At 46.5% G+C, this 27,902-nt stretch overlaps 4 protein-coding genes across 14 annotated transcripts; all 4 read right to left on the reverse strand.

Annotated features, from left to right (window-relative positions):
• Positions 1–674: 674 nt before the first annotated feature.
• On the reverse strand, positions 675–12,712 carry LOC118506077 (transcriptional activator protein Pur-alpha-like). 11 transcript variants are annotated; one of them, XM_036042748.1, is made up of 3 exons: positions 12,592–12,712; positions 10,131–10,378; positions 675–8,140 (listed from the first exon to the last, which is right to left on the reverse strand). In XM_036042748.1, the coding sequence occupies exon 3, from the start codon at positions 7,463–7,465 to the stop codon at positions 6,617–6,619; it is 849 nt and encodes a 282-aa protein (XP_035898641.1). In that variant the 5' UTR covers positions 7,466–8,140; positions 10,131–10,378; positions 12,592–12,712; the 3' UTR covers positions 675–6,616. The 11 variants fall into 11 exon arrangements, with proteins under 11 accessions (XP_035898641.1, XP_035898643.1, XP_035898639.1 ...); XM_036042750.1 differs by lacking the exon at positions 12,592–12,712 and adding an exon at positions 11,765–11,988; XM_036042746.1 differs by lacking the exon at positions 12,592–12,712 and adding an exon at positions 10,467–10,573.
• Positions 12,713–14,627: 1,915 nt separating this feature from the next.
• On the reverse strand, positions 14,628–15,692 carry LOC118506079 (ORM1-like protein). Its single transcript, XM_036042758.1, has 3 exons — positions 15,408–15,692; positions 15,166–15,317; positions 14,628–15,100 (listed from the first exon to the last, which is right to left on the reverse strand). Exons 1-3 carry the CDS (start codon positions 15,576–15,578, stop codon positions 14,965–14,967), a joined length of 459 nt encoding a protein of 152 aa, XP_035898651.1. The 5' UTR covers positions 15,579–15,692; the 3' UTR covers positions 14,628–14,964.
• Positions 15,693–18,909: 3,217 nt separating this feature from the next.
• LOC118506081 (cationic amino acid transporter 4-like) lies at positions 18,910–25,076 on the reverse strand. The gene is made up of 4 exons (XM_036042761.1): positions 24,780–25,076; positions 24,314–24,566; positions 21,054–22,553; positions 18,910–20,976 (listed from the first exon to the last, which is right to left on the reverse strand). Exons 2-4 carry the CDS (start codon positions 24,453–24,455, stop codon positions 20,579–20,581), a joined length of 2,040 nt encoding a protein of 679 aa, XP_035898654.1. The 5' UTR covers positions 24,456–24,566; positions 24,780–25,076; the 3' UTR covers positions 18,910–20,578.
• A 127-nt stretch (positions 25,077–25,203) lies between these two features.
• On the reverse strand, positions 25,204–27,033 carry LOC118506083 (lipoyl synthase, mitochondrial-like). Its single transcript, XM_036042763.1, has 5 exons — positions 26,873–27,033; positions 26,365–26,715; positions 26,013–26,227; positions 25,652–25,926; positions 25,204–25,572 (listed from the first exon to the last, which is right to left on the reverse strand). Exons 1-5 carry the CDS (start codon positions 26,939–26,941, stop codon positions 25,295–25,297), a joined length of 1,188 nt encoding a protein of 395 aa, XP_035898656.1. The 5' UTR covers positions 26,942–27,033; the 3' UTR covers positions 25,204–25,294.
• Between the last annotated feature and the right edge of the window lie 869 nt (positions 27,034–27,902).

Consider the following 27,902-nt stretch of genomic DNA (forward strand, 5'->3'; position numbering starts at 1 on the left):
ATTTAAAATACGCGGCATCCGTGGCTAGGTGTTTTGGTTGTTAAATAAACCATAAGCAAACTATGAAACACATAGGTAAGCACTAGAGAATCTAGAACCTATACCTAAACCTGAACCTGAACCTAAAATGTAAACCATTTTGATTACAATTTTGGAGTGTAAAGCCGCTACCGAAAGAAATCATCTCAATTCTATCGAAACCACCACCACGATCGGCGCTGCGTTTGGTAGTAGTTCTACGTTGCAATGCCAAAACCTGACCGTTGGACCTGATGGACGCCGCACACACGTACCGGCCCGTTACCTGCTACTCGCTTTAAATTACTGATCTATCAAAGAATGGTGGCTCTGAATGCATAATGGTAAAGTGACGGCTCATTGCAGCAAAAACAATGGAACCCAAAACGAAAGGAACTCCGTCATCGTCATCTCTTCATCATCTAAAAATATACTTTCTTTTCCCATTTAAATTGTTTTGTTTTTCCTCTATTTTGTTTGTTGTTTTGTTTCTTTCTGGTTGTGTTTTTGTTGCTTTATAATTGTTTTGTATCTGTTGTTCTTTCACCCAAATCACACACATACTCGGGAGGTGACTGTGTTTGTTATAGTTTTCTTCTCCTATTTCTTTCTCTTCCATTTTTACTTCTGCACATCTAATAATAATTAATTAATTCTTGCCTTTTGCATCTTCTTCCACGGTGTGGTTCTCTTTTATTAATCCAGTTTTTCCGTCTCCGCGTTGATGTGTCTGTTCGTAGCACTATTATTTCGTTTGAGTAGTATATAACGACCGTTTTCGTTCTTTTTTCTTTAATTCGCATACGTTTAAACTGCTATTGCCTTCCTATATGATTGAGAGTGTGTTCTATGTGTGTGTGGTTTTTTTTTTCGTTAACCCCTGGGGGAGGTGTGATGTAGAAGAAGTAAGTGAATGTAAAAATAAAATTAAAAAAAAAGAAACATAAAAACATCATGTTACAAGTGGTTTAAAAGATAAAAAAGTGAGTTTTGGAACAGAAAGAACAAAAAACAATACAGGGGTTTTTCAGTTGACAAGGCAATATCATTCATTTCTTTGACAGGCTTCTTAGATGGAATGGCAAACAGAGCTAGTTAATATGGCAACGACCTCAGATGGTAAGAAAATCAAATACCTTGTATTGCGATGTCCTCAGATGATATGGTCATAGTAGCCGTTGATATTCCACGCACTTACCCGTGGCATTGAAAGGACGCGTACAATATCAACGGTTACTATAACCATATCATCTGAGGCCGTTGCCATATCAAATTGCTTTGTTTGTCATTTCATCTAAGCTACAGCCTACAATAAAAGTGAATGATATTGCTTTATCAAATGAAAACCCCTGTAAAACATATAGCAAAATGTGAGCTAACGTGTAAGATAACAAGAGTTTTGCTTGCTTGTTAATGGTGAATTTCATTCGTTCGGAAAAATCTGTACTACGCGCATGAACCAACACCCAGTTTTACATTGCTAAAGGTTTGCGAGACGATCGCTCTTGCTACATGTAATTGTTCAACTTTACTTGTCATATCCAGTTTTCTCCGTTCTTTGCTGTTGGTTATACAGTGTTGTTTTCTCCTCTATTTCATTCTGCTTCCTTTTTCTTTGCTTTTTAAACCTTGCACCTTGTTGCACCTTACAGGTAAGGTTCTGCTCTGCATCTTGTTCGGGAGAGCGATTGCGGTGGAGCCACCATTTAATGGTCTTGTTTTTTTTTCTTGGTCGTTCTCTAGCTTTACGTATAAACTAACAGCATTTTGCCCTCTTTTTTTTCTAGATGGCGATTCCCAATCGATATGACCACGCGCTAGACTGCCGGTAACCCATCGGCGCTGAATGCTCTTGCCCCCATTTTGTGCCTTCCACATTTCTGTTATGGCAATCATCCTGACCACTGATTCGCGTAATCGAGCGTGAGGGGAGATTTGATCTCCGAAATGCGGGGTTTTGCCCTCAAAAGTCACGTTGTATGGTCTCTAGTGTCTATAGCTGCTTCACCACAGAGGACCTGATCACGGTTTGTGTTTCGCTGTTCCATTCGTTACTCACTACTGTCTACCATGACCATGCACTTGTATTACAGTACAAGTAATAATAATAATAATAATAATAATATATTCTTTTTCTCACATTAATTAAAGCTACTACGTAGGATGCAGAGTTTCTGGGAAACTCGTCGCTTTTCCCCTCACCCGCGGGTTTCGGTCCGGCTGTTACACAACACGGAACGAAAAACACGGAACGGAAATGTCATATGCTCTAGGTGTACTAGGGTTCTGCGGGAGTGGGGAGCTTCTTATTTGAACCGGTTCCGGTCCACACCCGGGAATCAGATTCCGATAACAACAACGGATCGAACAGATCGAACGCGTCGAGTGAAGATTTTGAAATTGTACGTTGCCATTGCTTCGTTTCGTGTGTTTCGTGTTCCTCTCCAAACTGAAAATTGTATTTAGCTTTACTTCCGTAAAGCTGCTGCACCCCCGGAGGGTTTTTTTTTCTTTGTTTGATCACATTTCGAAGGTTTTGTGTGTAAATAAAATTCGAATTTCCAGGGGGGGATTTCTTGTTTGCGTTTCGCTCACTTGGTCTAAAAAAAACATGCGCCATTTTGAATGGCCATTTTGAATTGGGGTACGTTCCATTTCCCGTACGGATCGTTGGCCATATATGATAGGAGATATCCGAAAAATTTAATAAAAAAACGAACCTTACAAAGACACAAACACACACACACACGCACATCGAGCCATACCATCGAAAACTTGTACACGAGTGCCTGTGACCGTCAGGTGCCGCTTTTGTGGGTGAGTGCTGATCATGTGCTAAGGGGGGCTTGGGGGGGTGGAATTTTCCATCGAATTTTCTTCGTTTTTTTTTCTACAATGCCACGTACATCGATCGACGTGCCACGCCGGAACCCCCGGGCCCGTTTTCCGAGATACATTTTATTCGTGATCGCTTAAAAATCGCACTACATGCGATAGTGGGTAGTTTCGTATATAAATTCGAGAAAAACCGGTTACTATTGTTGCATTCGCTTTTTCTTCTGAGTGCAGGGAGGCTTCTGCATCGATCGGGAAACAAACTATTGCGATTAGTATTGCTATTATTATTATTATTATTATTGGGAGGCTGCTTTCCTTCAATATGGGTGAACTGCTGGTTTGATTTCGTTCGTTCTAAGGTGCTCTAAGTGGGTGGGGGGGGGGGAGGGGGGTGTTCGTAAAGGCGCGCGCGGTTGGTTGGTTGTTAAAAAACGCTCGTAACGTAAAGAATGGCGCTGGCGAAATGCTGGTGAAATGCGGGTTCTGGTAAATTAGCGTGTGCTCTCGCGGATTGATCATCTATTTCTTTTCCATTTCCTTTTGTTTTGTTTTGTTTTTTTTTTTGTTTTGTTTTTGCGCATCATATGCCTTAAATCGATACCTATGGTATTACTTAATCTTAACATTAGTTCTTCTCTTCTTTTTTTTCTCTTTTTCTGTTTTAAACATTTTGTTTTGTGTATTTTCTTCTCTTTTTCTCCTTGCTTTTGCTCTACTCAACAGCTTCTATATGTACTGTTGCATTGGTTTTCGGTACCCGGTTCGCACACGTGGTTGATCTTCATCGTACATCACCACACCCGCCTCGTTATAGTTTTGTTCTCTCTCTCTCTCTCTCTCTCTCTCTCTCTCTTTCGTTTGTTGCTTTGCTTTATTTATTCGCTACAATAGACTTGAAAGGAAACAACAGAATTTAAAATTTCACAATCTTTCATAATAGTAGATAGGTTTGGTTGGTATTTTGGTAGTTACCAAGAGTAGTTGCTTAACTTGTTATCCGTGTTTGTTTTTGTTTCCCTCTCTCTCTCTCTTGTGTGTACGTTCGTTCTGGTCGGCGTCCGCTTCATATTGCCATTTCGTTTTGGTTGTTTGGTAGTCGGTTACTTAGAACCACCGTTTGTTCCATCGTTCACCACCTTCTCCGTAAATATATTCCATCGAGTGTGTTATAATGTGTTTTTAATTTGCTTCTCTTCGATCCGGGACGTTTTTTAAGCATTTTTCCAGCAATAACAATCGACAGATTAAGACCCTAAGCAGTGCAGCAAAGTATGGACAACTCAAACGGGCCGCGCTCAGTACAACATAGTGATGCCCCAATAACACTTATTTTAACGATAGTTTGTACTTCCGTTCGTTACGTACTTGAGTGGGGGGGGGGGTAGCTAATTAAGGAGAAAAACAGTGTACATCGTTTGTGTAAGTTTAAAATATTTTCTTAAAAACAAAAAACAAAAAATCAACACCACAAAACTATAACAAGAAGAAGAAACTTTACGAAAAATTAGGAGCAGCACGCTCATTTGTATGCTTCGCTAGTTAAGTTCAATTCTTTTTTTCAGCTGCCATCCTTACTTCGCTCATCAGTTGTTATGATTTGCATGCTTCTATTTAAAGGAAAATATTTCAAGTTGAATTGGTTTGAATCATTTTAAACTGCTCTTTCACATCCCAAACGCACCATGTTTTGTGCTTGGCGATGTTAGTTTTCCTTTTTTTTCCTTTTGTCACCTTGTTTTCTATCTTCTTATAACATTTAACAGTAATATATATGTATATTGACTTCGTTATAATTTCCGTTTTTCACGTTTTCCTTTGCTTCTTGTTTCAATCAACCACACGCTTCCGTTTCCATCTGATGGTCAAGCTCAGATGCTGATTGTATTATACACTAGGGGCATGCCACCGCCACTACCAGTAAGAGATTTACACCGCACTTTTGTAATGTTTCTAACACAACCGTATTTAAACAAGATTCAACGGGGGAAAAAAGCCAAAAAATTAATGATTTGTAGTTTGAAGTCGAAGCGAAAAAAACTGCGAATCCTTGCCGCGGCCTGTTTGAAGTGTTTTCCACGAGGGCGCAAATGCACCTGACACATGGCACATTACCTTTGCTTTAAATTGCTCTTCTACACTCTCTCTGTGTGGTATCTTTGGCTTCACTTCGCACGAGTATGCTCCAATAACGCACAAACGAACAAGTACAACGTAAACTAGCAGTACACAACAATTTATTTTAACCTTTCTTTTTGTTTGTTTGTTTGTTTGAATAGTTTTCTTTCCACTTTTTCGCTGTCAACGTATCCATATATGGTCAGATTTTATCTGACCCTTTTTCTTGATTAGTCTCTTTAATTTTCGCGCGATCGTATCCGCGGTGTGGTAGGACCGGGGGGGGGGGGGGTTGTTTCCCGTTTTCTTCACCCCCCCCCCACCCCCCGCTCCATTCTTCGCCCAACATTTTGGCGAGCCCTGAATTATGTGTTTGTCATTGCTTTTCTCGCTTTGCCAGCCCCACCCGTTTACGGGAGCTCGCGGGGACTGTGCGCGGGGTTTTAAAATGGTTCGTACTTTGCTTCGTACGCTAATGTATCGATCGTTTAAACGTTTTAGCGCTTTACGTTGCTTCTTTACACACAACTGAACAGCAGCCTCTCAACGAATCGCTACCGTTAGACTGTGAGCGATGAGCCGTCTTCTTGACGGGCCTTGGCCAGATGGGCATCAGCATCAGGGAATTGTTGGAAACGATTTCACATGACACGTCTTGTCACGCGCCCATTCGCTTGTAGAAAGGCGCGGATTTTTTTTTTTGTTATATAGCACTCCTTCCCAGCACAATATAGCCTATCTGCACCTCTCGTATGGTGTTGTTGCGCGAGAAGCACAGCATGAGAAGTAAGTAAATTAAAACAAACAAAGAAAAAAAAACAAACTAAACAATGTAACAGACGGCAAAAAGTAAACAACCTTACACAACGAAAAGCCTAAGAACAACGCAAAACCGGTAATGGGAGGGAAGGATAATTGTCTTCCAACCGGGCCAACCACATCCTCCAGATCCGATACTCGCCGCCATCGTGCGTGCCACGTGTTCGATCGACCATTTTCCAACTACACACACACACACATGAGTTACTTCCGACTTGCTTGCTTGCTTTAATATGCGCTTCCTTTGCACTTGTTTGCTATTAACTGCCGTTTCCACACAAAACTACCTCCAACCACCACCATTTTGTTTTTGTTTTGCCTTTTCAATTTAGCTTCAAACTACAAACCAACCAATTCGTTTGTCCTAGATTTTAACTGAAGTTGCTCCGAACCACAACTGCTGCACTCCACTCACTCCTCTAAATATTCCCAACTGGATGCTTTTTTTTCCAACCTCGTTTTATTATTTATCTTCTCCGTTTGTTTGTGTTCGATTTTTAATCCATTTTTTCCATGATCTGCTCTCCTCGCTATTTGATCTACGCTTTATCATTATTATAATCTTTATTATTATTTGTTTTGTTTTGCTTTATATTACTCTCTCTCTCTCTCTTTTACCTTCTCTCCACTACGGCTTTTATGTTTGAATCTGGTTTTGTGTTGCGGATTCTGCCTTTTGTGTGTGTGTTTTGCGCCAGTTGGGATGCTCTTGCTACCATCGCGCTCCTTCGCTGCTTACCACCATCGCGTTTTTTTTTCTCTTCATTTTTGTATTATATTATGTGTGTGTGTGTGTGTTTTTCTTCTCTCGTAACGCAAATTTTTTTTACATATTATTTGATGTTTGCTTTTGTAAAGTATTATCGGCAGTGATTGAAGAAGTAGTTGACTCGGACGTTTTCTTCATTTTGTCACAGTAATCGTTGAGGATGTCGCGGAACCGTGGCCAGCACTTTTCCGGCACCGTGATCGCGGTGCGGAAGTTGCTTTTAACCTCCGACACGCGCATATATATTCCCCGGCTGTTCTGGCCGATGTCGAAGTAGAAGTTTTTGTTATCGACCCGCATATGGCGCCCCTCGGGCAGCTCGCCCTTGTAGCCACCGTCGTTCGTGCCGAACTCCTCGAGCAGGTCGGTCAGTGCGTCGCGGAACTCGATCATGCCCTGGGCCGGGATCGCGATCTGCGAGCGCGGACCGCCCCGCGTAATCGTCTGCGACACGCGCAGAAACCGGCCCCGTACGTTCTCCTTCAGGTCCAGGTAGTACCGCCGGTTGTCCTTGATCATCATCTCCGACTTGAGCTTACCGTCCTCGGGCACGTTGTCCGGGTTCGGTGGGCCGAGCGACGCGTAGTAATCGCTGAACGTCGACAGATGGTCCCGGAACTCGGCCGCGGTCGACAGCGCCAGAAAGATCTGGCTGCGCCGCCCGTCCGCACCGATTTCCGCCACCTTGATGAACCGGCCGCGCCGGTTCTGCTTCACGTCCAGGTAGAAGCGCTTCGACTGGATCTGCAGCATCTTCGTGGCCAGCTCCTGCTCGGTCTGTTGGCTTTGCTGGCCGGAATCGAAGTCGCCGCTGCCGCCGCCACCCAGCACACCGCCACCGCCGTCCATCTTCTGTGAATAGTCCTTTTGGGCGCCTCCGTCGTGTCCACTACCAGTGTCGGACATTTCCGAGGTGCCACCGAACCAACCGAGAGTCAGATTAAAGTTTATTTTCTATGCCGCTTTGGAACCGGGAAAACAAGAAAAGTGACAGGGATAAGGCCCCTGTGTACTAGCAGTAGCCCTCACGGGAAGGTACTGCTGCTGTGGTAGTGCACTACCACACCACCTCTGCGCTTCGCAGCCGCTCGCCACGCACGCAAGAGCAACTACTGGCTTCGAAGTGGTTTGTCGGGCTGGGAGCCTCGAGTGCAGGCGCCGATCGTTGTCGTGTGAGATTTGCCGGCCTGACTAGCCTTGTGCGTAAGTGTAATTTCGTGTGTGTGTGTGTAGGTGTGTTATGGGACGTCTAGCGATTCCTCCCGATCCTACGCCTCCGCCGGCCTCCTCCAACATATACCGTCCACCCGGCCCGGCTTACAGCATCCAACGGTCTGCAACGCGCACCAGCACCCGCACGTGTATCTTCGTCTCCTGCAGCAGCTCCGAATCGGTATTGAGCGTGGTTACATCTGCCGTACTGCTCCTCAATGCGCAACGCTACACATTCCACCTCCGATGCTATTGGTCATCTGCCGGACGCTGTACGCCACGCATTGGTGAAGATGTGGTTTTGCAGCATTCAAAGTAATTGTCCACGGGCGTGCTTCACTCTCTATCCGAGACCGCCTTAACTATGCACTGCGCACCTGAAAATGTCCATCAAGTTGGGTGATACATTAATATTGAAACGAACTATAATATCTCAAGCATAGTAACGTACGTAAGAGCGATTCCGGGGTTGATATTGGCGACGTCGTTCAGGTTGTTGTCAATGACAGCATTGAGATGAATTTCCACACGAAAAACCCAAACCCAAAGTTTGCATGTATGATGATTCAATCCAATCCAAGCAGCACGTTGTTGTTACGGCATACCGTTCAGCAAGAACCAAGAAAAGAAGGAGAAAAGAGTACATAAATACCAATAGAATTGTACAACATTTTTGAAGTCCGCGGGGTAGGCCTTTGATTAAAATCATTCCCGAACTTTGATCCATTCCCCTGCGAAAACTGCACGGCTGCTAGCTGAGCCACATCCATATACGCCAGTGTTTTGTTGGGGGCCTACAGATGCCAAATGCAGGTGTGTACATGAGCGTGTACGCACACACTTATTGCTGTGTTGTGTTCAAACAGGCACATATTCAAACAAGCACGTACACTTTTCACACCTGACGGGTAGACCTCCGATACACATAACCACTGTGCTGTGTGCCCTTCTTTAACATTCACCGATGGGTTTTGAAAAATTCGGGAAAATTCGACAGGAGGGCAGTGAGCATCGTTCCAACCAGATTTCAAGCTTGCTTCGCTCACATTTGTTAGTGCCAGCCGCGGGTATTCTCCCGTGTCCGGTCTCGATTATGATGATGTGTCTTTTTTTTTGCCCAGTCCACACGCGTGACACTTCACGCTTATAATACACGCACGTTTTTCTCCTCCTTCTTTTTGGCACCGTTCGACGTGTGGAAGCAGAAGCACAGGAGGATGGATTTCTTTCCCTTCGAGTATGTTTGCAAAATTAGACCAAACCGATCAGCCGTAGCAGCAGCATCCTTTTATGCGAAGGCAAACATTCCATCGCAGTGTGCGTGACACTTGGACATAGCAGGCATTCCTCTTCCAGACTGCTAAGAATCGAATGCCGAAGGGGATGGTGATGTGTTTGAATGTTGCCGCAGAAAGAATACTTGCTAAATCAGTCTTCTTTTTCGCGTAAGGGTTTCTATTCCACCGCGCCTAAACATCTTGCCTTTGTGGCAACGGGGCTCACTGGCTACACTTTTTTTAACACCCACCTGAATCACAATTCTCACCCGGTACGAAATATTTCTTCCCGTTAATATTCGTGCACTGGAAAAGTTGCTAGTTTCACCGAACGAGCTGCAAACTAATTACCGCGCCGAGTTTCGTACTGTCAAACATGCTAGCTTTGCTGCCAAGATGACGGCTGACGACAAAACCAATTCGCTTGATTCGCTTCTTTTTTTTTGCCCCACACACAGCCAAATCGTCGACACCGCGATCATCTGCGTTACACCGAAACTGACACGCATACAACCGAATACACACACACGCGAGCGCGCTCCCTTTCTGCTCTCTCTCTCTCTCTCTCTGTCGCGCGCGCTCTCGGTACGTGCGTTCTCGTTTCGTTCTCGTCTACGCACTTTTTTCTTTCCTTCACGCAAAGCATTTCAAATGCTCAACGCATTGCAATACAGCAGCGCTTGCACGGCGACAGTCACCTTCGTGCGCCAGCACGCACACGCACGCACACACACACTTACACATGCACGGAGGCAAACGCACATTTCGATACAGCTGCCATTCAATTCTTCTCTCAGGCACTCGCTCGCTCCGGATTCTCACTCGCTCGCTCGCTAGCTCTCCCGTCTGAAAACACGACCACCAACAGCAGGCAGCACTGTTACGTTCCTCTTTTTTTTCTCACCCATCTTATGCCAAACTTTTCCACCTTTTCGCTATGGCACGAACGTGTGGGGAAAAAACCATCCCCCACCACCTCGATCCTAGAAAAATAATCCTTTTTCCACCCAGCTCATGGCCGTCGAGGTCGGCCACCTTTCGTCGGTCTTGGCTTACCGCGAGCGCGAGCGGACAAAACGTACCGATTTGTTGCGGATCAGCTGAATTTGCTCGCTGGTGCTGCTGCTGCTGCTGCTGCTACTGGTGCTACTGCTCCGGCGGGGTAGTACTGCTTCCAACCACAACACCACCTGTCCAGCCTGATTCGACCCTTTTTGTGCCGCAGCCACACGTCCCGCCAGCGCTCACGGGCGCTGCTCCTCCTTCTTTACGCTGAGCGGTCGCTGTAGGTCTTAATCGTTCCAGCAACACCGGTTCAACAACAACACACCTACAACAACGGTACGGAAAAGAATGGGATTAGCAAAAAACTGCGTTAAATCGCTTTTCCAACTCCAAGTACAGCCAGGGGAACCCACTCGTATTGCTTGCCAAACTACCAAACACTCTGACGGATGGTAAATTTTCGGCCTCACAAGAAAAGTCACAACTGTCAAGTGAAATGAATGGCAGAGAGCGTGAGAATGAGAGCGGATGTCACCGGATGAGAAAAAGGGCTCATCGCTCGCTCTTTCTCTCTCTCTCTCTCTCGCTCTCAAATTTTATGCATTTCTTTGTTACGCACTCTCTCGCTCCCGTTTATTGACTCTTTCAATGCTGGGAGGAGAAGAAAAATATTCAAAATTTTCTCCAAATCATCAAGGATATCATCTCGGCTCGGCATGTGTTCCATACCGAAAGGAAAATAATAATCCTTTCTTGGGGAAATGTTTTCTGTCCTCCTGCTGCGGCCAATGTTGTGGATTGGAAATTGGACCATCGGCCATTGCATTTCACAAACGCTTTTAAAACGCACCAGGAGTCTCCACCAGCATTGTGCAAAGAAAAGCGAGGAGAGCACGCAGTCATCGGTGACACCAGTATCGAGCCATCCGGATCATGGATCATCAATAAGGTTAACGATCTTAAGGTTAATGCTCAACGACGACGACGACGACCGTGCCGTTAGCCTGGTGACTTTGGGATAGGATTAATAAAGAAAACGAAGAGAACCACCCCGATAAACGATCAGGCGAGCGAAGCCGTACGAAAGATTTCTAATCGCGCTCGGCTAAATAACTTGTCCATTTCCCACACGCGATAAGCACGCGATTTTCGGTGCAGTTTTATGTGTTCCCACTAAACGGACAGCATGTCGCAATCAATTGCGAGAAAACGGGGCTGCAATAGTGCTAGTACAGCAGAGACAGCTCAGGAGAAAAATCGATATGATACTGATTTTAATTATACATTCAATGTCACGAAGCGAATGGGCTCGTGCCTGCTTCTCAAGTATGCATCATGTTCGCATGGAATGCAAAGAAGAGGAAGGAGACGAAAAAAAACAGTCCTGGAGAGAACTTCATCTGTGCATGCTGCTATCCATGAATGGTGCTTCCACCGAGCCATTTTTCTTTGTTGAACAAACAGAACAACCCTCACGAGTGTATCGTTTTGTAGCAATGCTTGACACTTTTGGCCAACACTTTCTCACACTGTTGGCCAAGGATGCAGCCAATGAAATCGATACCGTCCTCTGCACGATTGGCACCCCGAATTTGAGCAGCTAATGGAGATGCTTAGACCTCCCCAAACACTCCGTAGGATATGATTTGAATCAACAGCTAACACACACTAACGTTTGATCATCAAAACCACCCTCAAACACAGAACATACTATTCGCCACATCAACCGAGCCTGCTGCCATACACTGTCCACTGTACACTCACTATGACTGCCGTAAATGTCATTGCTTTCTCATCGAACAACAATGAAAGCAACACACAAAAAAGCACTCACACACACACAATATTCACATCATATGGGCACCGTTTTCCCGTTGGAAAATAGAATCTTTATCCTTGTCCTGTGTAGCACATCTATGTTGCGTGTCGTGTCGGATGGAGAGTGTCGTGATCGACGTGAAAATCCGCCACACTGAGAGGCAGCTCCATCGAGCGAGGCTGCGCTACGTACGGTTGAGCGAAGGAGAGCCAGTTCCCCGAGAGCCGAAGCCAACGAAAATGCGGACGCGTGCAAGCAAAAAAAAAAAAACGGCCCCCACCGACAGCAAAGAAGGGAGGACATTTTTAAGACATCATTTCATAACTTCACACACTGGGTCACAAACGAATGCTTTGGTTTAAGCACACTGCACCGAGGCTCCCGATTCCGATACCGTTCCGTAGTTTGGACCAGTCCTGCCTGCGCCCATACGTACTCAATTTTTTTCTTCCTCCCTATACCCGAAGGACACTGAGAAATGAGGACTTTGGTGAGGAACGGATTAGAAACAGATTCCTTCACACTAAACACTGCACGTACATGCACGTATGATGGTGTGTGAGCGTAAGATCCGCATCGTTTGCACGTACACTCACACGCTCAACCACCAGGCGCCTCCATCAGCGATGGTTTCGATCTTCTTCAGCTAGAGCTCGTGGCACCGTTATTTTTTGCCCCCCCGAGCCGGATATAAATGGTAATTTCGTTGCTGCGCTTACTTTTACACCTTGTGGGGGCAGTGTACTGGAAGTACTAGCCTCTAGTACAACCAGTGTACCGCGTTGTCTACGGACGAACACACCGCTTTACCGTGCGCCAATGCTTCCGAACGACTACTGCGAGAGTTGGCTGCTTGTTTGGCCGAGCAGTGTAGCAACGAGCGGTCCGTCAAACTTTCCGTGCTCCGAGGATCCAGGACACGAGCGCCCAGCAACTTTGTGTTGCATCGGAGCGGAGAGGGCATGTATCTCCCGATGATGGTAGCGACTTGGCGGAAAATACTATAATCAAATGACGACACCGCACGTGCAGTGTAACGAAGCAAACAATCGCCTAGCATGGTCCCGAGCATATGAACAGATGGTTGCTCCAAAGGTATAGTGTGGTTGGACGATGTTTTTTTTTTCTTCACGATGGAGTAGCTGACCGAGTGTGGTGGACATGTCATGTGAATGACACACCGTACGGGATAATACTAACAGCCAGGTGGTGTTAGGAAATTATTGTTAGGAAAAGTCAATTTATCCGCCATCTTGTGACGAGTCTCGGCATACGATAAAACCGCACAAAACTGTCCGTCTCAATACGCACTTCCAGGCGTTATGCTTCTCATGCGTACGGCTTCGACAGCGCCAGCGAGGAAGATCACGCGCCCCACACGCTTCTTCTATCTATGTCGATGCTTTTCTTTTCCCTATTTCCACCGGAACTGTCGCGTCAAACACCGTATCCTCTACAGCCTCTGTCTGGCTGCCCATGCCCAAGCTGATTGGTTGTGGTCGATCGGTCCCTACCGCAACAACCTGCCAGCTCCCGAACCCCCCACACGGTAACCACATGCAGGTGCGGTGCGGTAGAGTTTTGCGTGCGAGCTTTCCCATGATGGGACTTTTCCGACTCGCGGTGCGTGTTTTCCTTCCCCAAACGCCTTCGCCCACCACTTCTTCGGGATTGTATGCGTGCGCACCACCCACAATTGGATGCTTCAGGGGCGTTGTGGGTGGGTGGAACAGCACAATGCCCTTATTTTAATGTCACGTCCCTCCGTCCGGTCCGGTCGTCCCCATCGACCCCGAAGCCGATCAAGAGCAGCTGAAGCTAACGGGGTCAACGAACTGCGACGCACGAGTCAGTTCTCTGGTCAATGTCATTACAAAACGTTTTGGAGAGAAGCGTCGATGCTAAGTTCCGCTAGTCAAGGTAGTGTCAAAATTCCGCCAAGAAATGTTCCTTGCCAGAATGACTGTTCCCTATCGAGAATGATTTTAGAGGCTCGTCCTTGGACAATGCAATCCGATTCGTGGCAAAGAGGGGCAGCGCACATTTTTTGGACGAGATTAGGTTTAAAAAAACTGACCTAATACGAAAACGAATCACTTCTCTAGTCTCTAGTCGACCATATGTAAGTTTTGCGTATGTGGCAGACAAAGAGGCGAGAGAGACAGAGAGAGAGAGAAGGAGAGAATTATTTCCAACGGGAGAAACGTTTAGAAGAGCGCATTGGAATCGTAATTGTAACAGTGTACTATACCTCACTGGCAAAAATGTGCGAAGAGCGAACTTGCTTGACACAACAAAACCACTGTACTAGGAGCGCGTACAATCGTCTTTGTTTCCATGCGTTCCATAGGAGCATAATGTTGCAAAATACAATTCCCTAAAAGCGACGCAACATTACCGCGCGCGCTTACGACATAGCTCTTTCTCCCCTCCTGTATGGCTAAGAATTGGATGAAAAGGGTTGTCCTGTTCAGTGGTTTGTGTCTCAATTCGACTGGAAATGGGATGAATCTTATTCGCAATTAATATATATACATACATGTGTATTACTATTTTATTCGTTGCCCACTTTAACCTCGAAAAGGCCTCGCAGGGGGTGTAGAGTCCTGCGTGTACCGAGAGAGAGGCGTTCCTCCCCGCGGGATGGGATTTGATCTCCCCGGTCATGCCGTGTGACGACCAGCGCCGCTATCACCTCGACCACCAGTCCGCCTCAAGAATTAATGCGTAATAGATACGAAATACATACAGCAAGCTTGCTTCGTCATAAACTGACCTAATTTTATTTCTGTATAATATACACAAAACACATCACATCGAATTAGATGATATATGGATCATCTCAGATCTTGCAGATCGCGTGAAAAAACACACATTTAACATTCATACGTTTCTAAACATCTATACGAGTAAATCTCTTCTTGCCTACATACCTACTGTCTACAGTCTTTCGTCCATGACGAGAATAAATGCAGTACTTCAAAAGTCCAACTGGTTACAATTTTAAATGAAACATTTCCCCCCGAGAGATCAATCCAGGACAGGGCTGGGGGCTGGAGATGGGGTATGGGATGGTTCCGATCCCTACCGATTTAGTATCGGTTAATACCAAACAAGCGTACGCCATGCAGTTGCGGAAGCTTCGGCACCAGGACCGTTACCAGTGAGATCAAGTTGACGGTAAAATGTTCAGCATCGTTGCGGGTGTAGAGACTCGTCAAAAGGAACCTGCAGGAAAAAAATGGTTGAATCGACTCCCCAACGATTCGTACGCGGCGAGAGGAAATACTTACAAGATAATTGGAGCGGCGGTAAGAAATTTTCTCGTCGACGTAAACTGCTCACCACAGTCAATCTGTTCCCAGTGCGTGTATTTACGATTTTCGCCCGCATCGGTGCTCATCCACGGTGCGCCCTTGATCAAGTGCAGGAAGTACAGGTGGGCCTATCGTTTGTTGGCAGGAAGCAGCCGAAACGGGAAACAAAGACTCATAATCAAATGTCCACCCGTGCTGAAATTGATGCACCAGCTTACCAGATTGTGAAGGAGGTTTGTAATGGTCCAGGCGCACGGAATCTGCACGAACGGTATCGAAAGGACGCACAGGTGAAAGATAGTTAAGCCCAGCACGTACGCAAGCCACAAACCACGCGAATCGAGCCAGGACGAGTTGGGATTTGGATCCCCATTACCACCGGCAATCATTTTGCGTTGGTTTTTGTATGTGCGTGTTTTCCTTTGTTTAGAGACGCTTCGGGTGTGCGTACCGCGAGTCGCAGCAAATTTTCCTCCAAATGCAACAAATTGTCAGCTGACGTTTGTTTGTTTCTTTGTTTGCGTTTTGTGCGAAGGTAAGGGTGTGTTCTACCGATCACTTGCTCTGCGCAGTAGAGTGAACCGGGAGCCCTCTACTGGAGGGTGGTTTGAAAAAACCGTTAACGGGATGTATTATCAAAACTGGTAGATTTTCTATGTCGTATGAGGAGTTTCCCTCATCCTAATGACATCTTTCCCATGTACAAGAAGGGAGATAGGCTAGAGGGCAGCAATTACGGGGGTATTACAGAATGGAATATCGCCTGCAAGATTTTCTCCCTAATACTCCAAGATGGACTAGTCCCATTCGTTGAAGAGATATCCGAGAGAATTCTGAAACGGGATATCAACCATTGACCGGATCTTCACGATGCGGCTGACCATGGGGAAAATGGCGGAGCAGCAGCTCCACTGCCTTCCATCGCTTGAATTATTTTAAAATCGCATATGACAGTACAGCCAGGGTAAAAATATACGACGCAATGAGGCTTGTAAGAATGACAATGGCCAACCAGGTGAAGGTGGATGGAAAACTCTCACGGGCCCTTTGCTACCACCAACGACCTGCCCCAGGGAGATGGGCTTGCCTGTCTCCTTTTCAATCTGGCGCTAGAGAGAGCCAACCGCGACGAAGGAGGAGACTTCGCGGACTATCTTCTATAAGTCAATCCAGATCCTGGCATACGCTGTTGACATAGATATCATTGGTGTAAGGCTCTCCTCTCGAACGAGTGGCACTAAATCTCGGATTGGAGATTAACGAGGCCCAAAATTATGGTGGCGGCCCTGCTAACAAACACTGATTTACGCATGGATGATGTACAGATAGATGACTGCATTTTTGAAGTCTTCCAAGACTTTACCTATCTGGGGTTAAATGCCAGCACCGACCACAACACTGATGTTGCGTTACGCGTAAGGGTACTGGCTGCCATCTGGTCATACTAAAGCCCCCAGTACTCCCAGATCCTCCAGTAGCGCCGAGAGCGCCAGATCCCTACGCACCACCTCTTTATCGACTTCAAGGCGGCCTACGATACCATAGATAGGAATGAGCTATGGAACATCATGCAGCGGCACCATTTTCCAGGAAAGTTGATCCGCTTGTTAAGGGCCACCATGAACGGGTGCAGTGCAGAGTGAGAGTATCGAACATGCTGCCGGAGTCGTTCGAAACTCACAGGGGTCTGAGGCAAGGGGACGGAATCTCCTGTGTACTGTTCAATATAGCCTTGGAAGGTGTCATACGAGGCGCGGGGCTAGACAACGACATCCGTGGCATGATTCTCTAGCGGTGTCTTCAATTTCTTTTCTCTTTACGGACGACATAGACATCGTTGGCAAGACGACAGCGAAGGTGTGTGTGAGGCGTACACCCGACTGAAACGTGAAACAGCTAGAATTGGAATGATGATCAATGCGACGAAGACGAAATACCTGCTTGCCGGAGGCTCCGGTCGTGATAGAGCCCGAGTGGGAAGCAGCGTGTAAGTCGACGGCGACAACCTCGTGGTGGTTGAGGAGTTCTGCTATCTTGGAATAGTCGTTTCTTCGGATAACGACGGCAGCAGCGAAATCCGGAGTGAGATCTATCGCACACTGATTCGCCCGGTGGTTCTATATGGCCACGAGTCTTGGACCAACCGAGCGGAGGATGCAAACGCTCTGGGTGTGTTCGAGCGACGCATCCTCCGGACTATCTTGGGCGGTGTGTTCGAGCATGGAGTGTGGAGCAGAAGGATGAACCACGAGCTTGCTGAGCTATACGGCGAACCGGGCATCCTGACGGTGGCGAAGACCGACAGGGACTTCTAGCAGAGGGGATCGCGGATTTCGGACGATAGCCTAATGATCAGACCAAGTGATTTATCAGCCTTGCTGATAATATAATCATTGTGGGAACTGAAGGACAGCGTGTCGTCGAGCCACACACCTAGATCCTTTACAGAGGATACACTAAATATAACTGTATCATAGAGGGTGTAGCTAAACGAAAAACGAGAACGAGAAAACGAGATGACACAACACTTATCGAAGAACAGGAGTAGGCCATTTTTACGACACCAAACAGAGAAGGAATTTAGTACAGATTGGAGAAGACAACAGTCAGCAGACGAGGACACAGGAAGGAAGATCTTGAGATCATCTGCGTAAAACAGAAAACCTAAACCTAACGTGTTTATCTTCATTCAGTCACACTAACCCTAGAGAGGTTCATCAGTCTTGGGAGGCCATCTTCCATGTGTTAATGCAGATCCACTGACATAGACATAATTGATTTGAGGATCATCTGCATCGTTACAGAGGAAAGTGCTCCGAAGGATTTTCGGTCTCGTATGAGTAGAAGGAGCAATTAATTATGCTCGGCACCAGGGAGCGTTCAGGAGTGGGTCATCGCCTTAAGAATGACACCGTAGCTCCTAGATCATCAAGTTTTTCGTAATCCGTTCACATGGCGCAAAGCAAGCATGATAATCCAAACATTGTGATGACGTTGAAGCATACTCCCGCAAGTCCGAGATGTTGGATTATCATGTATTCGCTTTTATTGTTTGCCTTAAAGGCTTATCAAAAAACCCCTTATATGATAAATAACCTAATCAAACCTACCCTAGTACCATGACCTACACTTAATTAATTAAGAGGGGAAAGTGTTATGACGAGGAAAACATACGGGAACGGAAAGAGGATAACGAGCGCGTACTAGTGGATCGCTCCTACCCACTGATGTACGACGAGGGGGTTTCAAACACAGGGGGACGTGAACGGAGCAATTACGAAGGCACATGTAAGGGAGTCGAGGAGCATAGGACAGGTGCATCAATCAGAAGCACCGCTGCAACAAAGGTGGACTGTGAAAAGGATCGGCGAACTTCAAGCGACTGTAAGCCAAGTAACCGACATCAATGCTCAGTGCAAGGCAAGCCAGTAGACCAATCACGGTGAAGGACCTTTGGATTCGCTCGATGCGGTCAATGTGGGTCTCCTGGCGCTAGGAGACCAGATCACTTAGCAGCATGCTAACGATGATCTGATCAAGGCGCAAAGTAAGGTTTTAAGGCATCTGGTGTCCAGCCAAACACCAAGATCCTTGACGGCGGGCACACGATTAACTGGAACACAATTAACGGCTTAGGGGCAAACAATAGGAGAACGGGAACGGGAGAACGAGATGGCATTACACTTTTCAGGACTAAGAGAAAGTTGGAAAGAAACATGATTTAGTTAAATTCGTCATATGTGTGTATACTTTATTGTTCCTTATGTTGTGGTTTTGTGTGATTAGTTGCGTTATGCTTGTTCAATATCCGTTTACTTTTAATACGCTGTAAAGCGATGTATAATTTGCCATACATGTTGCAGTTTGTTGAGTGGTCGTAATAAAAGGGTAAAAAAAGAGGGTGGGAAAACGTTGCCACAAAACCCAGTAGAGTAGAAAAACACATCGGTAGTCGGCCACTACTAATTGAACTAGTTGTGTACTTTTGATGGATCCGACTGTATGAGTGCGTCTACCGTTGTACTAGCGTATGGGTCTCTCTCTATGGTGGTTTTCGTGCACAGGTACCGCGCGAGTATCGGCTGGAGTGTAGTACCTTGAAATACGGGATGCGAATAAATAGCTTACTAACGACGGTTGGTGATGTTGCTCTGATCGCGCCATCCATTAGGTTGGTAATATGAATATGTATCTCTTCATTGACGGTGCATTACTTTCTACTATAGGGTCATGTGTTAAATATACAATATGGCCGATTACGGCTCGATTCGCTACACGTGCACCAGTGTGTTGCAGTGTTTGTAGTCTAATTAGTTGTTTTCATAATGATACTTCTAAATTTAGTTTGCAAACAAACCTAGTGGACAACTCTAAAGGCAACCATCGAAAGCAATTATAGGTGGTGCGTGCGTGTTTCTTAACGTTGACACAGCTCAGAAGTAATCAGAAGTTTGTGTGGGGATAATATGGGAATTAGCTATGGCAGAAAGTACCCGTTTTAAGGTTTGGTTTCCCTCGTTTTCTGTTTTTTCAAACACATAGCGACTAAAGCTTACAACTTTCGGTGGTTACGAATTACATTATAGACATTGCAATTATCATAGTAAAACCATATGTTGGAAGCATAAGTTGTGCGTTTGACCTCGATAATTACATCCTAACGGGGCGTGTAGTCTAAACAATCTTCAGTGGGTAACAGTTTTAATACTAATCCTGTTGCTTACTCTGCTGTAAGTATTTGGAAGGTGGAAGAAAGGCAGGAGCTACCTCCAGTGGAGGGAAATGAAGGAAACTTAAAAACACAGCGCATTACACTTACTTTATGCAGACACATTGTTTGTTCTAAGGCAATCGTTAGTAGCATAATATCTAATACTGTGCATTGAAACGGTTCTACACCATTCCATAGAAGATGTACTATAAACGTTCATTCACTTCATTCCGCGCTCCGTGTAGACCGACGTACAGCAGAGTAGTCAATGCTTAAATTAGACGTGTAATAACAGTACTGCCGTGCACTGGCAGGACACAGATTTGTGTTGGGATTGCGCCTGGCCTGGCGATAGATTCTTTGGTAGATAGCATCGTAAAAATGTTAACAAACTTGTTGTACCTACAAATTTTGCACTGATGAGATATATCGCCTATGGTATGACAGAGTGGTTGCCATTTTGGACCGTTTTAGTTGCTCTCTCTCTCTCTCTTTCTCTCGTGTAAGAAGTACAACAAATACCTCGGAAATGGTTTTGTGAAACAAACAAACATCTTAACAAATACATTGCTCGCTCTCTGCTGGCTCTCGAACGCGTACCTTAGACTAATCCCCTACCCGTACAGATGGAATCCTTACAGGTGATCATATCGAAGGGCACCTGCCGCGTTCCGGTGTTTAAGAATCTTCATCATCATCATCGTCCACTATCGCCTGCCTGTCACCGGCTGTCTTGCGGCTGATCCTGCCCTTGATGATCTTCGTTACCGTTACCTTTGTCCCGCCGCCAAGGGCGGTACTGGTGGAGCCCCAGCCACGGATCGCTTCGCTCGTCGACATCAGCATCGAGTAGGACGTACCGAGTTCGCCCTCCTTGCTGTTGTGAATGCCGTACAGGAAGTACACGAGCATACCGATCGACAGCCAGATGAAGAAACGCAACCAGGTCAGGAAGCTCAGATGCACCATCAGCTCGATGTTACAGAAAATGCTCAATGCCGGTATGTACGGTACGAACGGTACCTTGAACTGCAATCCACGCTTGTTCTGATGATGAGCCGAGATGACAACAACGCCTGAAAGGAGGAGAAGCGATTTTTCACTTTCGTACCGCCAGTCTGTGGCTTAGATTCTGAGCGAAACTTTAACTTACACGCCACGAGACAGAACAGAAGGAACCCGTAAAGCCCTAACGCCCACCACGTTCCGTTGTACAGCTCGTCCCAGGAATTCTCCAACTGAAAGCAGACGGCTACACTCAGCACACAAAACATTAGCACGGCACCGGAACAGGCCACGCCCGGTTCGCACCGTCCCAGCACCGGTTCCAGCCACCGGAACTGTGGCCGTAGTCTACCGGCCAGCGCAATCTCAATCATTTCGCTCGTCGGCGATGATGGGTCGATGGTGCTCGACTGAGAGGACGAATCAATGCCGCCCCCGGCGGCACCTGCGGTCGTGCCAGGCAGGGCTGGTCCCCCATCTTCCTCATCCGTGCCGGGTGTGTCCGGTGCCAGGTGGACAGTTTCCTCTACCGATATTGGGCGGTAGCGCAGTACGATCACGCTCGCCGAAACGATCGTATAGGCGAGCAGCGTACCGATCGACATAAACTCGACCAACTTTTCCAGATCGAACAGCAGCGCCAACAGTGCACTACAGATGCCGGACAGGGCGAGATTCAGCAGCGGTACCTGCGTCTTCGTGTTAACCTTGCCGAAGCACGAAAACAGCAATCCATCGCTGGCCATCGCATACAGGCAGCGGGGCAAAGCGAAGAGTGATCCGAGCAGAGTCGTCGTCATCCCGCAGATGGCACCCGTGGAGATCGCATACTTTGCCCACGTTATGCCGCGCATACCGAACGCATCCGGTAGGGCCGCGGCCGGGTTGATTTCGTTGTAAGGAATCATGAGCGTTAGGGCGGCGCTCACCAGCACGTACCCGACCGTCACCACGCACAGCGACAGGATGGTGGCCAACGGTATGGAGAAACTCGGATTTTTCGCCTCCTCACCGGACGTGGCAATACTGTCGAAGCCGACGAACGCGTAGAAACAGGTGGCCGCCCCGGCCAGCACACCGCCAAACCCGTACGGCATAAAGCCCTGCTCCGGCAGGGACCAGTTGTCGGGGGAGGCGTACCAGAAGCCCAACACCACCACCAGCGCCATGACGGCCACGTTCACCGTGGTCAGGATGCTGTTTATCATGGCCGTCGCCTTGACACCGGCCGCCAGCGCTACGGCATAGCTGAGACACACGAAGCAGGCCAGAAAGTCGGGATACTTGGCCAGCAGCTGTTCGTGCATCTCGCCCGTAATTTCCATCGTAATGTTGGCCACTATGTTGCCCAGCATCGAGTCCACGTACCCGCTCCAGGCACGGGCGACCGAGGCCGCACCGAGCATGTGCTCCAGGATAATGTTCCAGCCGATGACAAACGCCCAAAATTCGCCGATCGAAACGTACGTGTAGACATAGGCCGAGCCCGCCTTCGGGACACGGGTACCGAACTCGGCGTAGCATAGGGCCGCCAGCAGTGAAACCAAACCGGCCAGTATGAACGAAAGCACGATCGCAGGGCCAGCCATCTCGCGTGCGACCGTACCGGTGAGCACGTAGATTCCTGCCCCGACCATGTGACCGATACCTGCAACGGAAACATTCAATTAGTGGTTTGTGAATTTATTAGCTTCGGTTATTTATTCAACGAACGATTCAGTGTACGAAGAAAGCAGTAATTCACGAGCTGAAGTACACTTGGGCTACAAGTTCTGCATCATCATCACTAACAACGGATCCTTGTGGATTAATCGCTCATCTCCGTAGTTGAGAAGTCTTGGCTAAATTCTACCCCAATTTCGGTAAAAGCCTCGAGAAGGCCCCCGCCCCTCCCCTCTGACAAAATTTGTTAGGCACTGTAGGATTTACGCCTGAATGTATGCAATCCGCAGTACACGTTGCGAAAGTTTCACAGTGTGCTTTCAGTGTGGTCAAAAATGGTTGAATAAAGTCGAATGAAATATTGCTTATTGCCATTTATATTGGCTCACAGGAGCTACGTAATACAACATACACGGTGTTTCCGGACTGTAACGGAACATTGGTTCGATGGATGGATGGATGTTAACGGGCGTAGATATTCAGGCAAGGAGGAAAAATAAGGATAATAACATTTCAAATCACTTCTTACAATGTATATTGTCATGCTCTACTCGCTGACCAGTAACAGTATTAAGGAACAAGTTATGACAATACAAAAATCTCACTGTGTAATAAAAATGACAGGCCACAGTGCTGCACGCAAAAGATTCTAGGGCCTTCTCGAGTCTTTTACCCCAATTTCTCTGCGTTCTCTCAGGATCGTATGCATTCAATCGAGCCAGCAAGTCAAGGGCGTCAATTTAAGCTAATCAGCATTATCTCAGGACTGTTGCAAGGCATAAGAAAGCATCAGTTTTCGGAAGCCTCAAGAGTAGCAAAAGATTTGCTGTTAGTTTGCTCTACTACTAAAAGATGTCTTTAGGTGAAAAATATTCTCTTCTTGGCACGTCCTTGAACATGTTTGGTTCCATATGTTTACGCCCGTGCCATAGATACGGGGTGCGTGAGCAGCTGTGATTACTGCAGTTGTCCAAAAAAGATGTTAATCCAGATTTCCTGATCCGGATTTCATCAAACAATCAGGTATTTATAGAGATCAATTATGTATCAAGCAATCTTACGTTGTTTTGTTTATTTATTTATTTATTTATAATTCCAGTATTACGGCATGACGCCGTATTGTAGCGTTGTTTTGTTTGTTGTTTTTTCTTTTCATTATACCACACCAAATACTAAGAGCAATTTCCAATAATGCGCTCTTTTGATCTGACATTCGGTGAAAGAAACTAAACACAAAAACACTACAAGCTAGGGACACTTAAAATTGCCAGAAACATTATAATGTAAGGGGCGGACCGGTGGTAGAGGCGACAGCGGCGCCTGTATTCATATACGACAGGACCGACCGCGGTTCTAATCCCATCCGGACCTTTTCAGCGTAATAAGAACTGACTTTCCATCTACGTGGTATCCTTAAAATTCTAGTAAAACAGAAATGGGACAGGCTTTACATGGCCGAAGAAAAGAGAGAGAGAGAGAGCGAGATTATAATGTAAACAAAAAGGGATGTAAACAACACAATACAACTGCCACCTGTTTACTTTGACGTAACGTAGGTTGTTTGTACTGTATCCTTCTGCGCTTCACTACGGGGTGGTAGTAGGCCATGAAATGCTCATGTGTGTGTGTGTGTGTTCAGGGGTGCGTATAATAACAGAGCACAGGAGGAAGATTAATTATGCTGTTTTTGCTTCGCCCTCTCTCAGAACTCGACCGGAACGAAACTCCCTTACAACTAAAACTCACCCAGCAGCGTTATGTCGAAGGTGTTTAGGCACCGATTCAGCGGAGTTTCCATCAGATCCGCCGGAAGCTGTTTGGTGCGGTTCATCTTCGTGCACAGACCGGACATGACGTGCCCCAGGATCATCCTCCTAGCGCTGGGCATCGTCACGTAGGGCGCGATTCAGCCTAATTACGATTCAAATTCCAGCACTCACACACACGCACACGCACGCACACGCAGCCTCCTGCTCGTATCCGGTCGCGTCGCACAATCCTGCCATATGGAACGAACAGGTGGAAGGTAAATACATTTTATCTTTGGCTTCTATATTGCGATTATGTTAGCCGTTTGCCAGCGAGCGAAACACACACAAAATGCACAAATTTTTTGTCCCTTTTGAAGATTATATTCTTCGATAGGGAAAAATGAAAATCACCCTCGGTATTATGTTATCACTTGTTGAGAAGGGAAATGCGCTTGGCGTACCTTGCAAATTACGAACTAGACCAGATAACCAATAAATAGCCGAACGAGATCCGCCGTCACTGTCTGCGGTCGTCGCTTGGTCGTTCGCAGCAGCTGGAAGCACCTTCGGCCCACGGTTTGGAGGAGCTCCTACCCAGCAGCAGAGCAGGAGTAGAAGGACCGTCCAGTTCTGTTCACCTTTAAGGTCTGTTTGGTTCTGCACCGACACGTCTGGCGCACGGTGAGTGGCAACTTGTTCGATTTTTTGGGCCCGCGTACCTTACCTTCTCACACCCGCACACATTGCGCGACATCGGTATCGGACGTAGGCGGTCATGCGCAAACGCAAAGCCTTCACCTTTCTTGAGGAAGTTTTGCGGGTGGCACGCAACGGCAACTGTATGTGTTGTTGGGATAGGAGCAAGAATGAAATGTTGCCTTCAAGTCTTCGTTAGGAAGCGAATGTAACATTTATTGCACCTATGGTCAATCAAAAATATAACAATTTGCCTGAACGCATTGCGCCTTCCCGAGCATTACACATTCTTTGTCGCGTCTGTGCCATCCTTTGCCTTTTTGGCGGCCTCTTCCGTGGCTCGGTTACGCAGTATGCTGGTGATGAAGAATTCGCCCGCCTTGTAGGAACTGCGTACCAGTGGACCGCTGGCTGTGTACAGGAAGCCAAGCTCGTTGCCACGCTCCTCCCAGTGCTTAAACTTTTCTGGCGTCACGTACTCGATCACCTTCAGATGGCGCTTGGTGGGCTGCATGTACTGTCCCAGCGTAAGACAATCGACACCGACCGAGCGAAGATCTGTCGAGGAACGTAAAGGGGAGCAATTAAATGGGGTTTTTTTTTTTTTGTACGATGGCCCTAAACCCGATGGCCGTACCGATGAGTGTTTGTTCCACTTGCTCGTCCGTTTCGCCCAGCCCAAGCATAATGGAGGATTTGGTCATGAGATTCGGGTTGAAGCGCTTCACACTCGCCAGACACTCCAGACTCTGGCGGTAGCGGGCCCGACGATCGCGGACAAACGGTGTGAGGGCTTCCACCGTTTCGATGTTGTGCGCGTACACATCCAATCCCGACATGGCGACCGTTTCGATGCACTCCAGGTCACCTCGAAAGTCCGGTGCCAGGCATTCGACGAAGATACGTGGATTCCTAGGGGGAAACTCAGAATATTCAGTAACGGTTTGTTAAGAGGCTTGGGGCTGTTTGAATTTAATCCAAAGCCCAGTAACACTTACTGCTTCTTGATTTCCTTAATCGTTGCAGCAATATGCCTAGATCCGCCGTCGGGCAAATCGTCCCGATCGACGGATGTAAGCACAATATAATCCAATCCCCACGATGCTATGGCCGTGGCCGTATTTAGCGGTTCGGCCGGATCCAGGGGCGGTGGTGCGCGTGCCGTCTTTACACTGCAAAATCGACATCCTCGTGTGCAGGTGTCACCCATCAACTAAAACACAACCATTAACCTTGGATTTGAGTGTGTAACCTAACCACGTTCACTTTCATTGATAAGAAGCGTCTCTGTAAGTGGCGCTGCTTATCAGTGACGCAGTAGCGAAAACATCTTCCCACCATGCTCCTCACCATTATAGTGGCCGTCTGTGTGCCATGCTCGCCACCTCCCCAACATTCGCCAATGTTCGGACACTTTGCTTCCTCGCACACCGTTGCCAGCTTGAGCTCGCGCAACTGTTCCTTGATGCGGGTAAAGTTTTTACCCATCGGAATCTTTGTCTTCAGCCAGGGCGGCAAACGCAGCCGATCATTTTCACCCTTCTCGCGCCGCAGCTTCCCTTCGTACGCGGACCAATCCTCCTTGTTGTAGTCCGGATGCTGCACAAAGTCCTGAAAGTTTGGACCACTTTCGAGCCGCTCGCGTATCTTCTCCAACTGGTTGGTGGCACTTGCCGCACTGTGTTTGCATTGCTGAGGGATCTGAAAGTATGGAACGTCAGTCAGTAGAAGACGCATTTTTCCATCGGGAGATATGTTTCATAATCAGTACGATTCGCGGGGAGGGGGATTTAGGGGTGAATCGTACGATGTGAGGATGCTGTAATGGGAAATATTATTCAAGTTTTGGAAAACTTACCCACAACGGTGTAACGTATTTTCCTTTTTGCAGCGAATTTCGCAACAGTGGCACACTGCTGCTAGCCATCGTGAAGGAAAATTGGAGAAAAACAACACTGACTGCGAGAGAGTGTTTTTATGGTTGTTATGACTTTCGGTCGATTCAAAGCAGCAGGTTCGACCCTCTGTGCTTGCTGTTGACGTCATATTCGAACAAGCATTTTTGACAGCAAGTGTTTTGTTGTTGTTGAAGTTTGAATTCAAACAGGGTAACTGTACCAGTTTTCGGCACGTTAGTGCAGCTGATCAGAAATAAATACAAATACAATTATTAAACTCAGTAATTTTGATTAAAGGGCGTATTATTTTGGTTGTAGAACTATCGAAGAATGTTTCAGCATTCATGATTTATTGATTAAACTCAGTTTTGTAGAAATATTAGTAAAAAATCAAACTTTGGGTTTGCTCCTATTTTGGGCAGGCTGTGTTCCTTAAATTCTTATTTCGGCATCACGAATACACGATTTGAAACACTCGAAAAGGTGTAATTAGTTAAAGAAAAATATTTTAAACAATTTTCTACTCTTACTTTGCTTAAATTCTTGATTAAAAGTAGTTAAATAATTAATTTTATGTTGCCTATTTTGGATATCAAACTGCCAGATTGATGAGGTCTCTCGAAAATCGCTCTGAAATTGCACTGGATTGAGCTGTCAAAAATCAACATTTACCATGTACCTATTTTCGGTAGCCTTTACAGTGAAAAAATAATCATTTACAGGATTTTTAAATTCTCAAAGAGCTTTGCATAAATTTTAAACTAATTTTATTGTTCAGAAAAATCGAAACCCCAATTTTTTAAACTCTAGTTTGCAAAATCCCAGAACTGCCGAACTATCGGCAAAAAAGCAGATAGGACGAAAACTGGAGCAGTTACCCAATTGCTTATCTCAACCAAAAATTACAATTGCCTGTTACACCTGTTTACAGTTACATTCGAATCGCTCACCGTTTGCTTCGACTCACGAGCTGCCTGCATCGATTTGCAT

This window comes from Anopheles stephensi, chromosome 2, assembly GCF_013141755.1.
Source record: "Anopheles stephensi strain Indian chromosome 2, UCI_ANSTEP_V1.0, whole genome shotgun sequence".
Classification (NCBI taxonomy): Eukaryota; Metazoa; Arthropoda; class Insecta; order Diptera; family Culicidae; genus Anopheles; species Anopheles stephensi.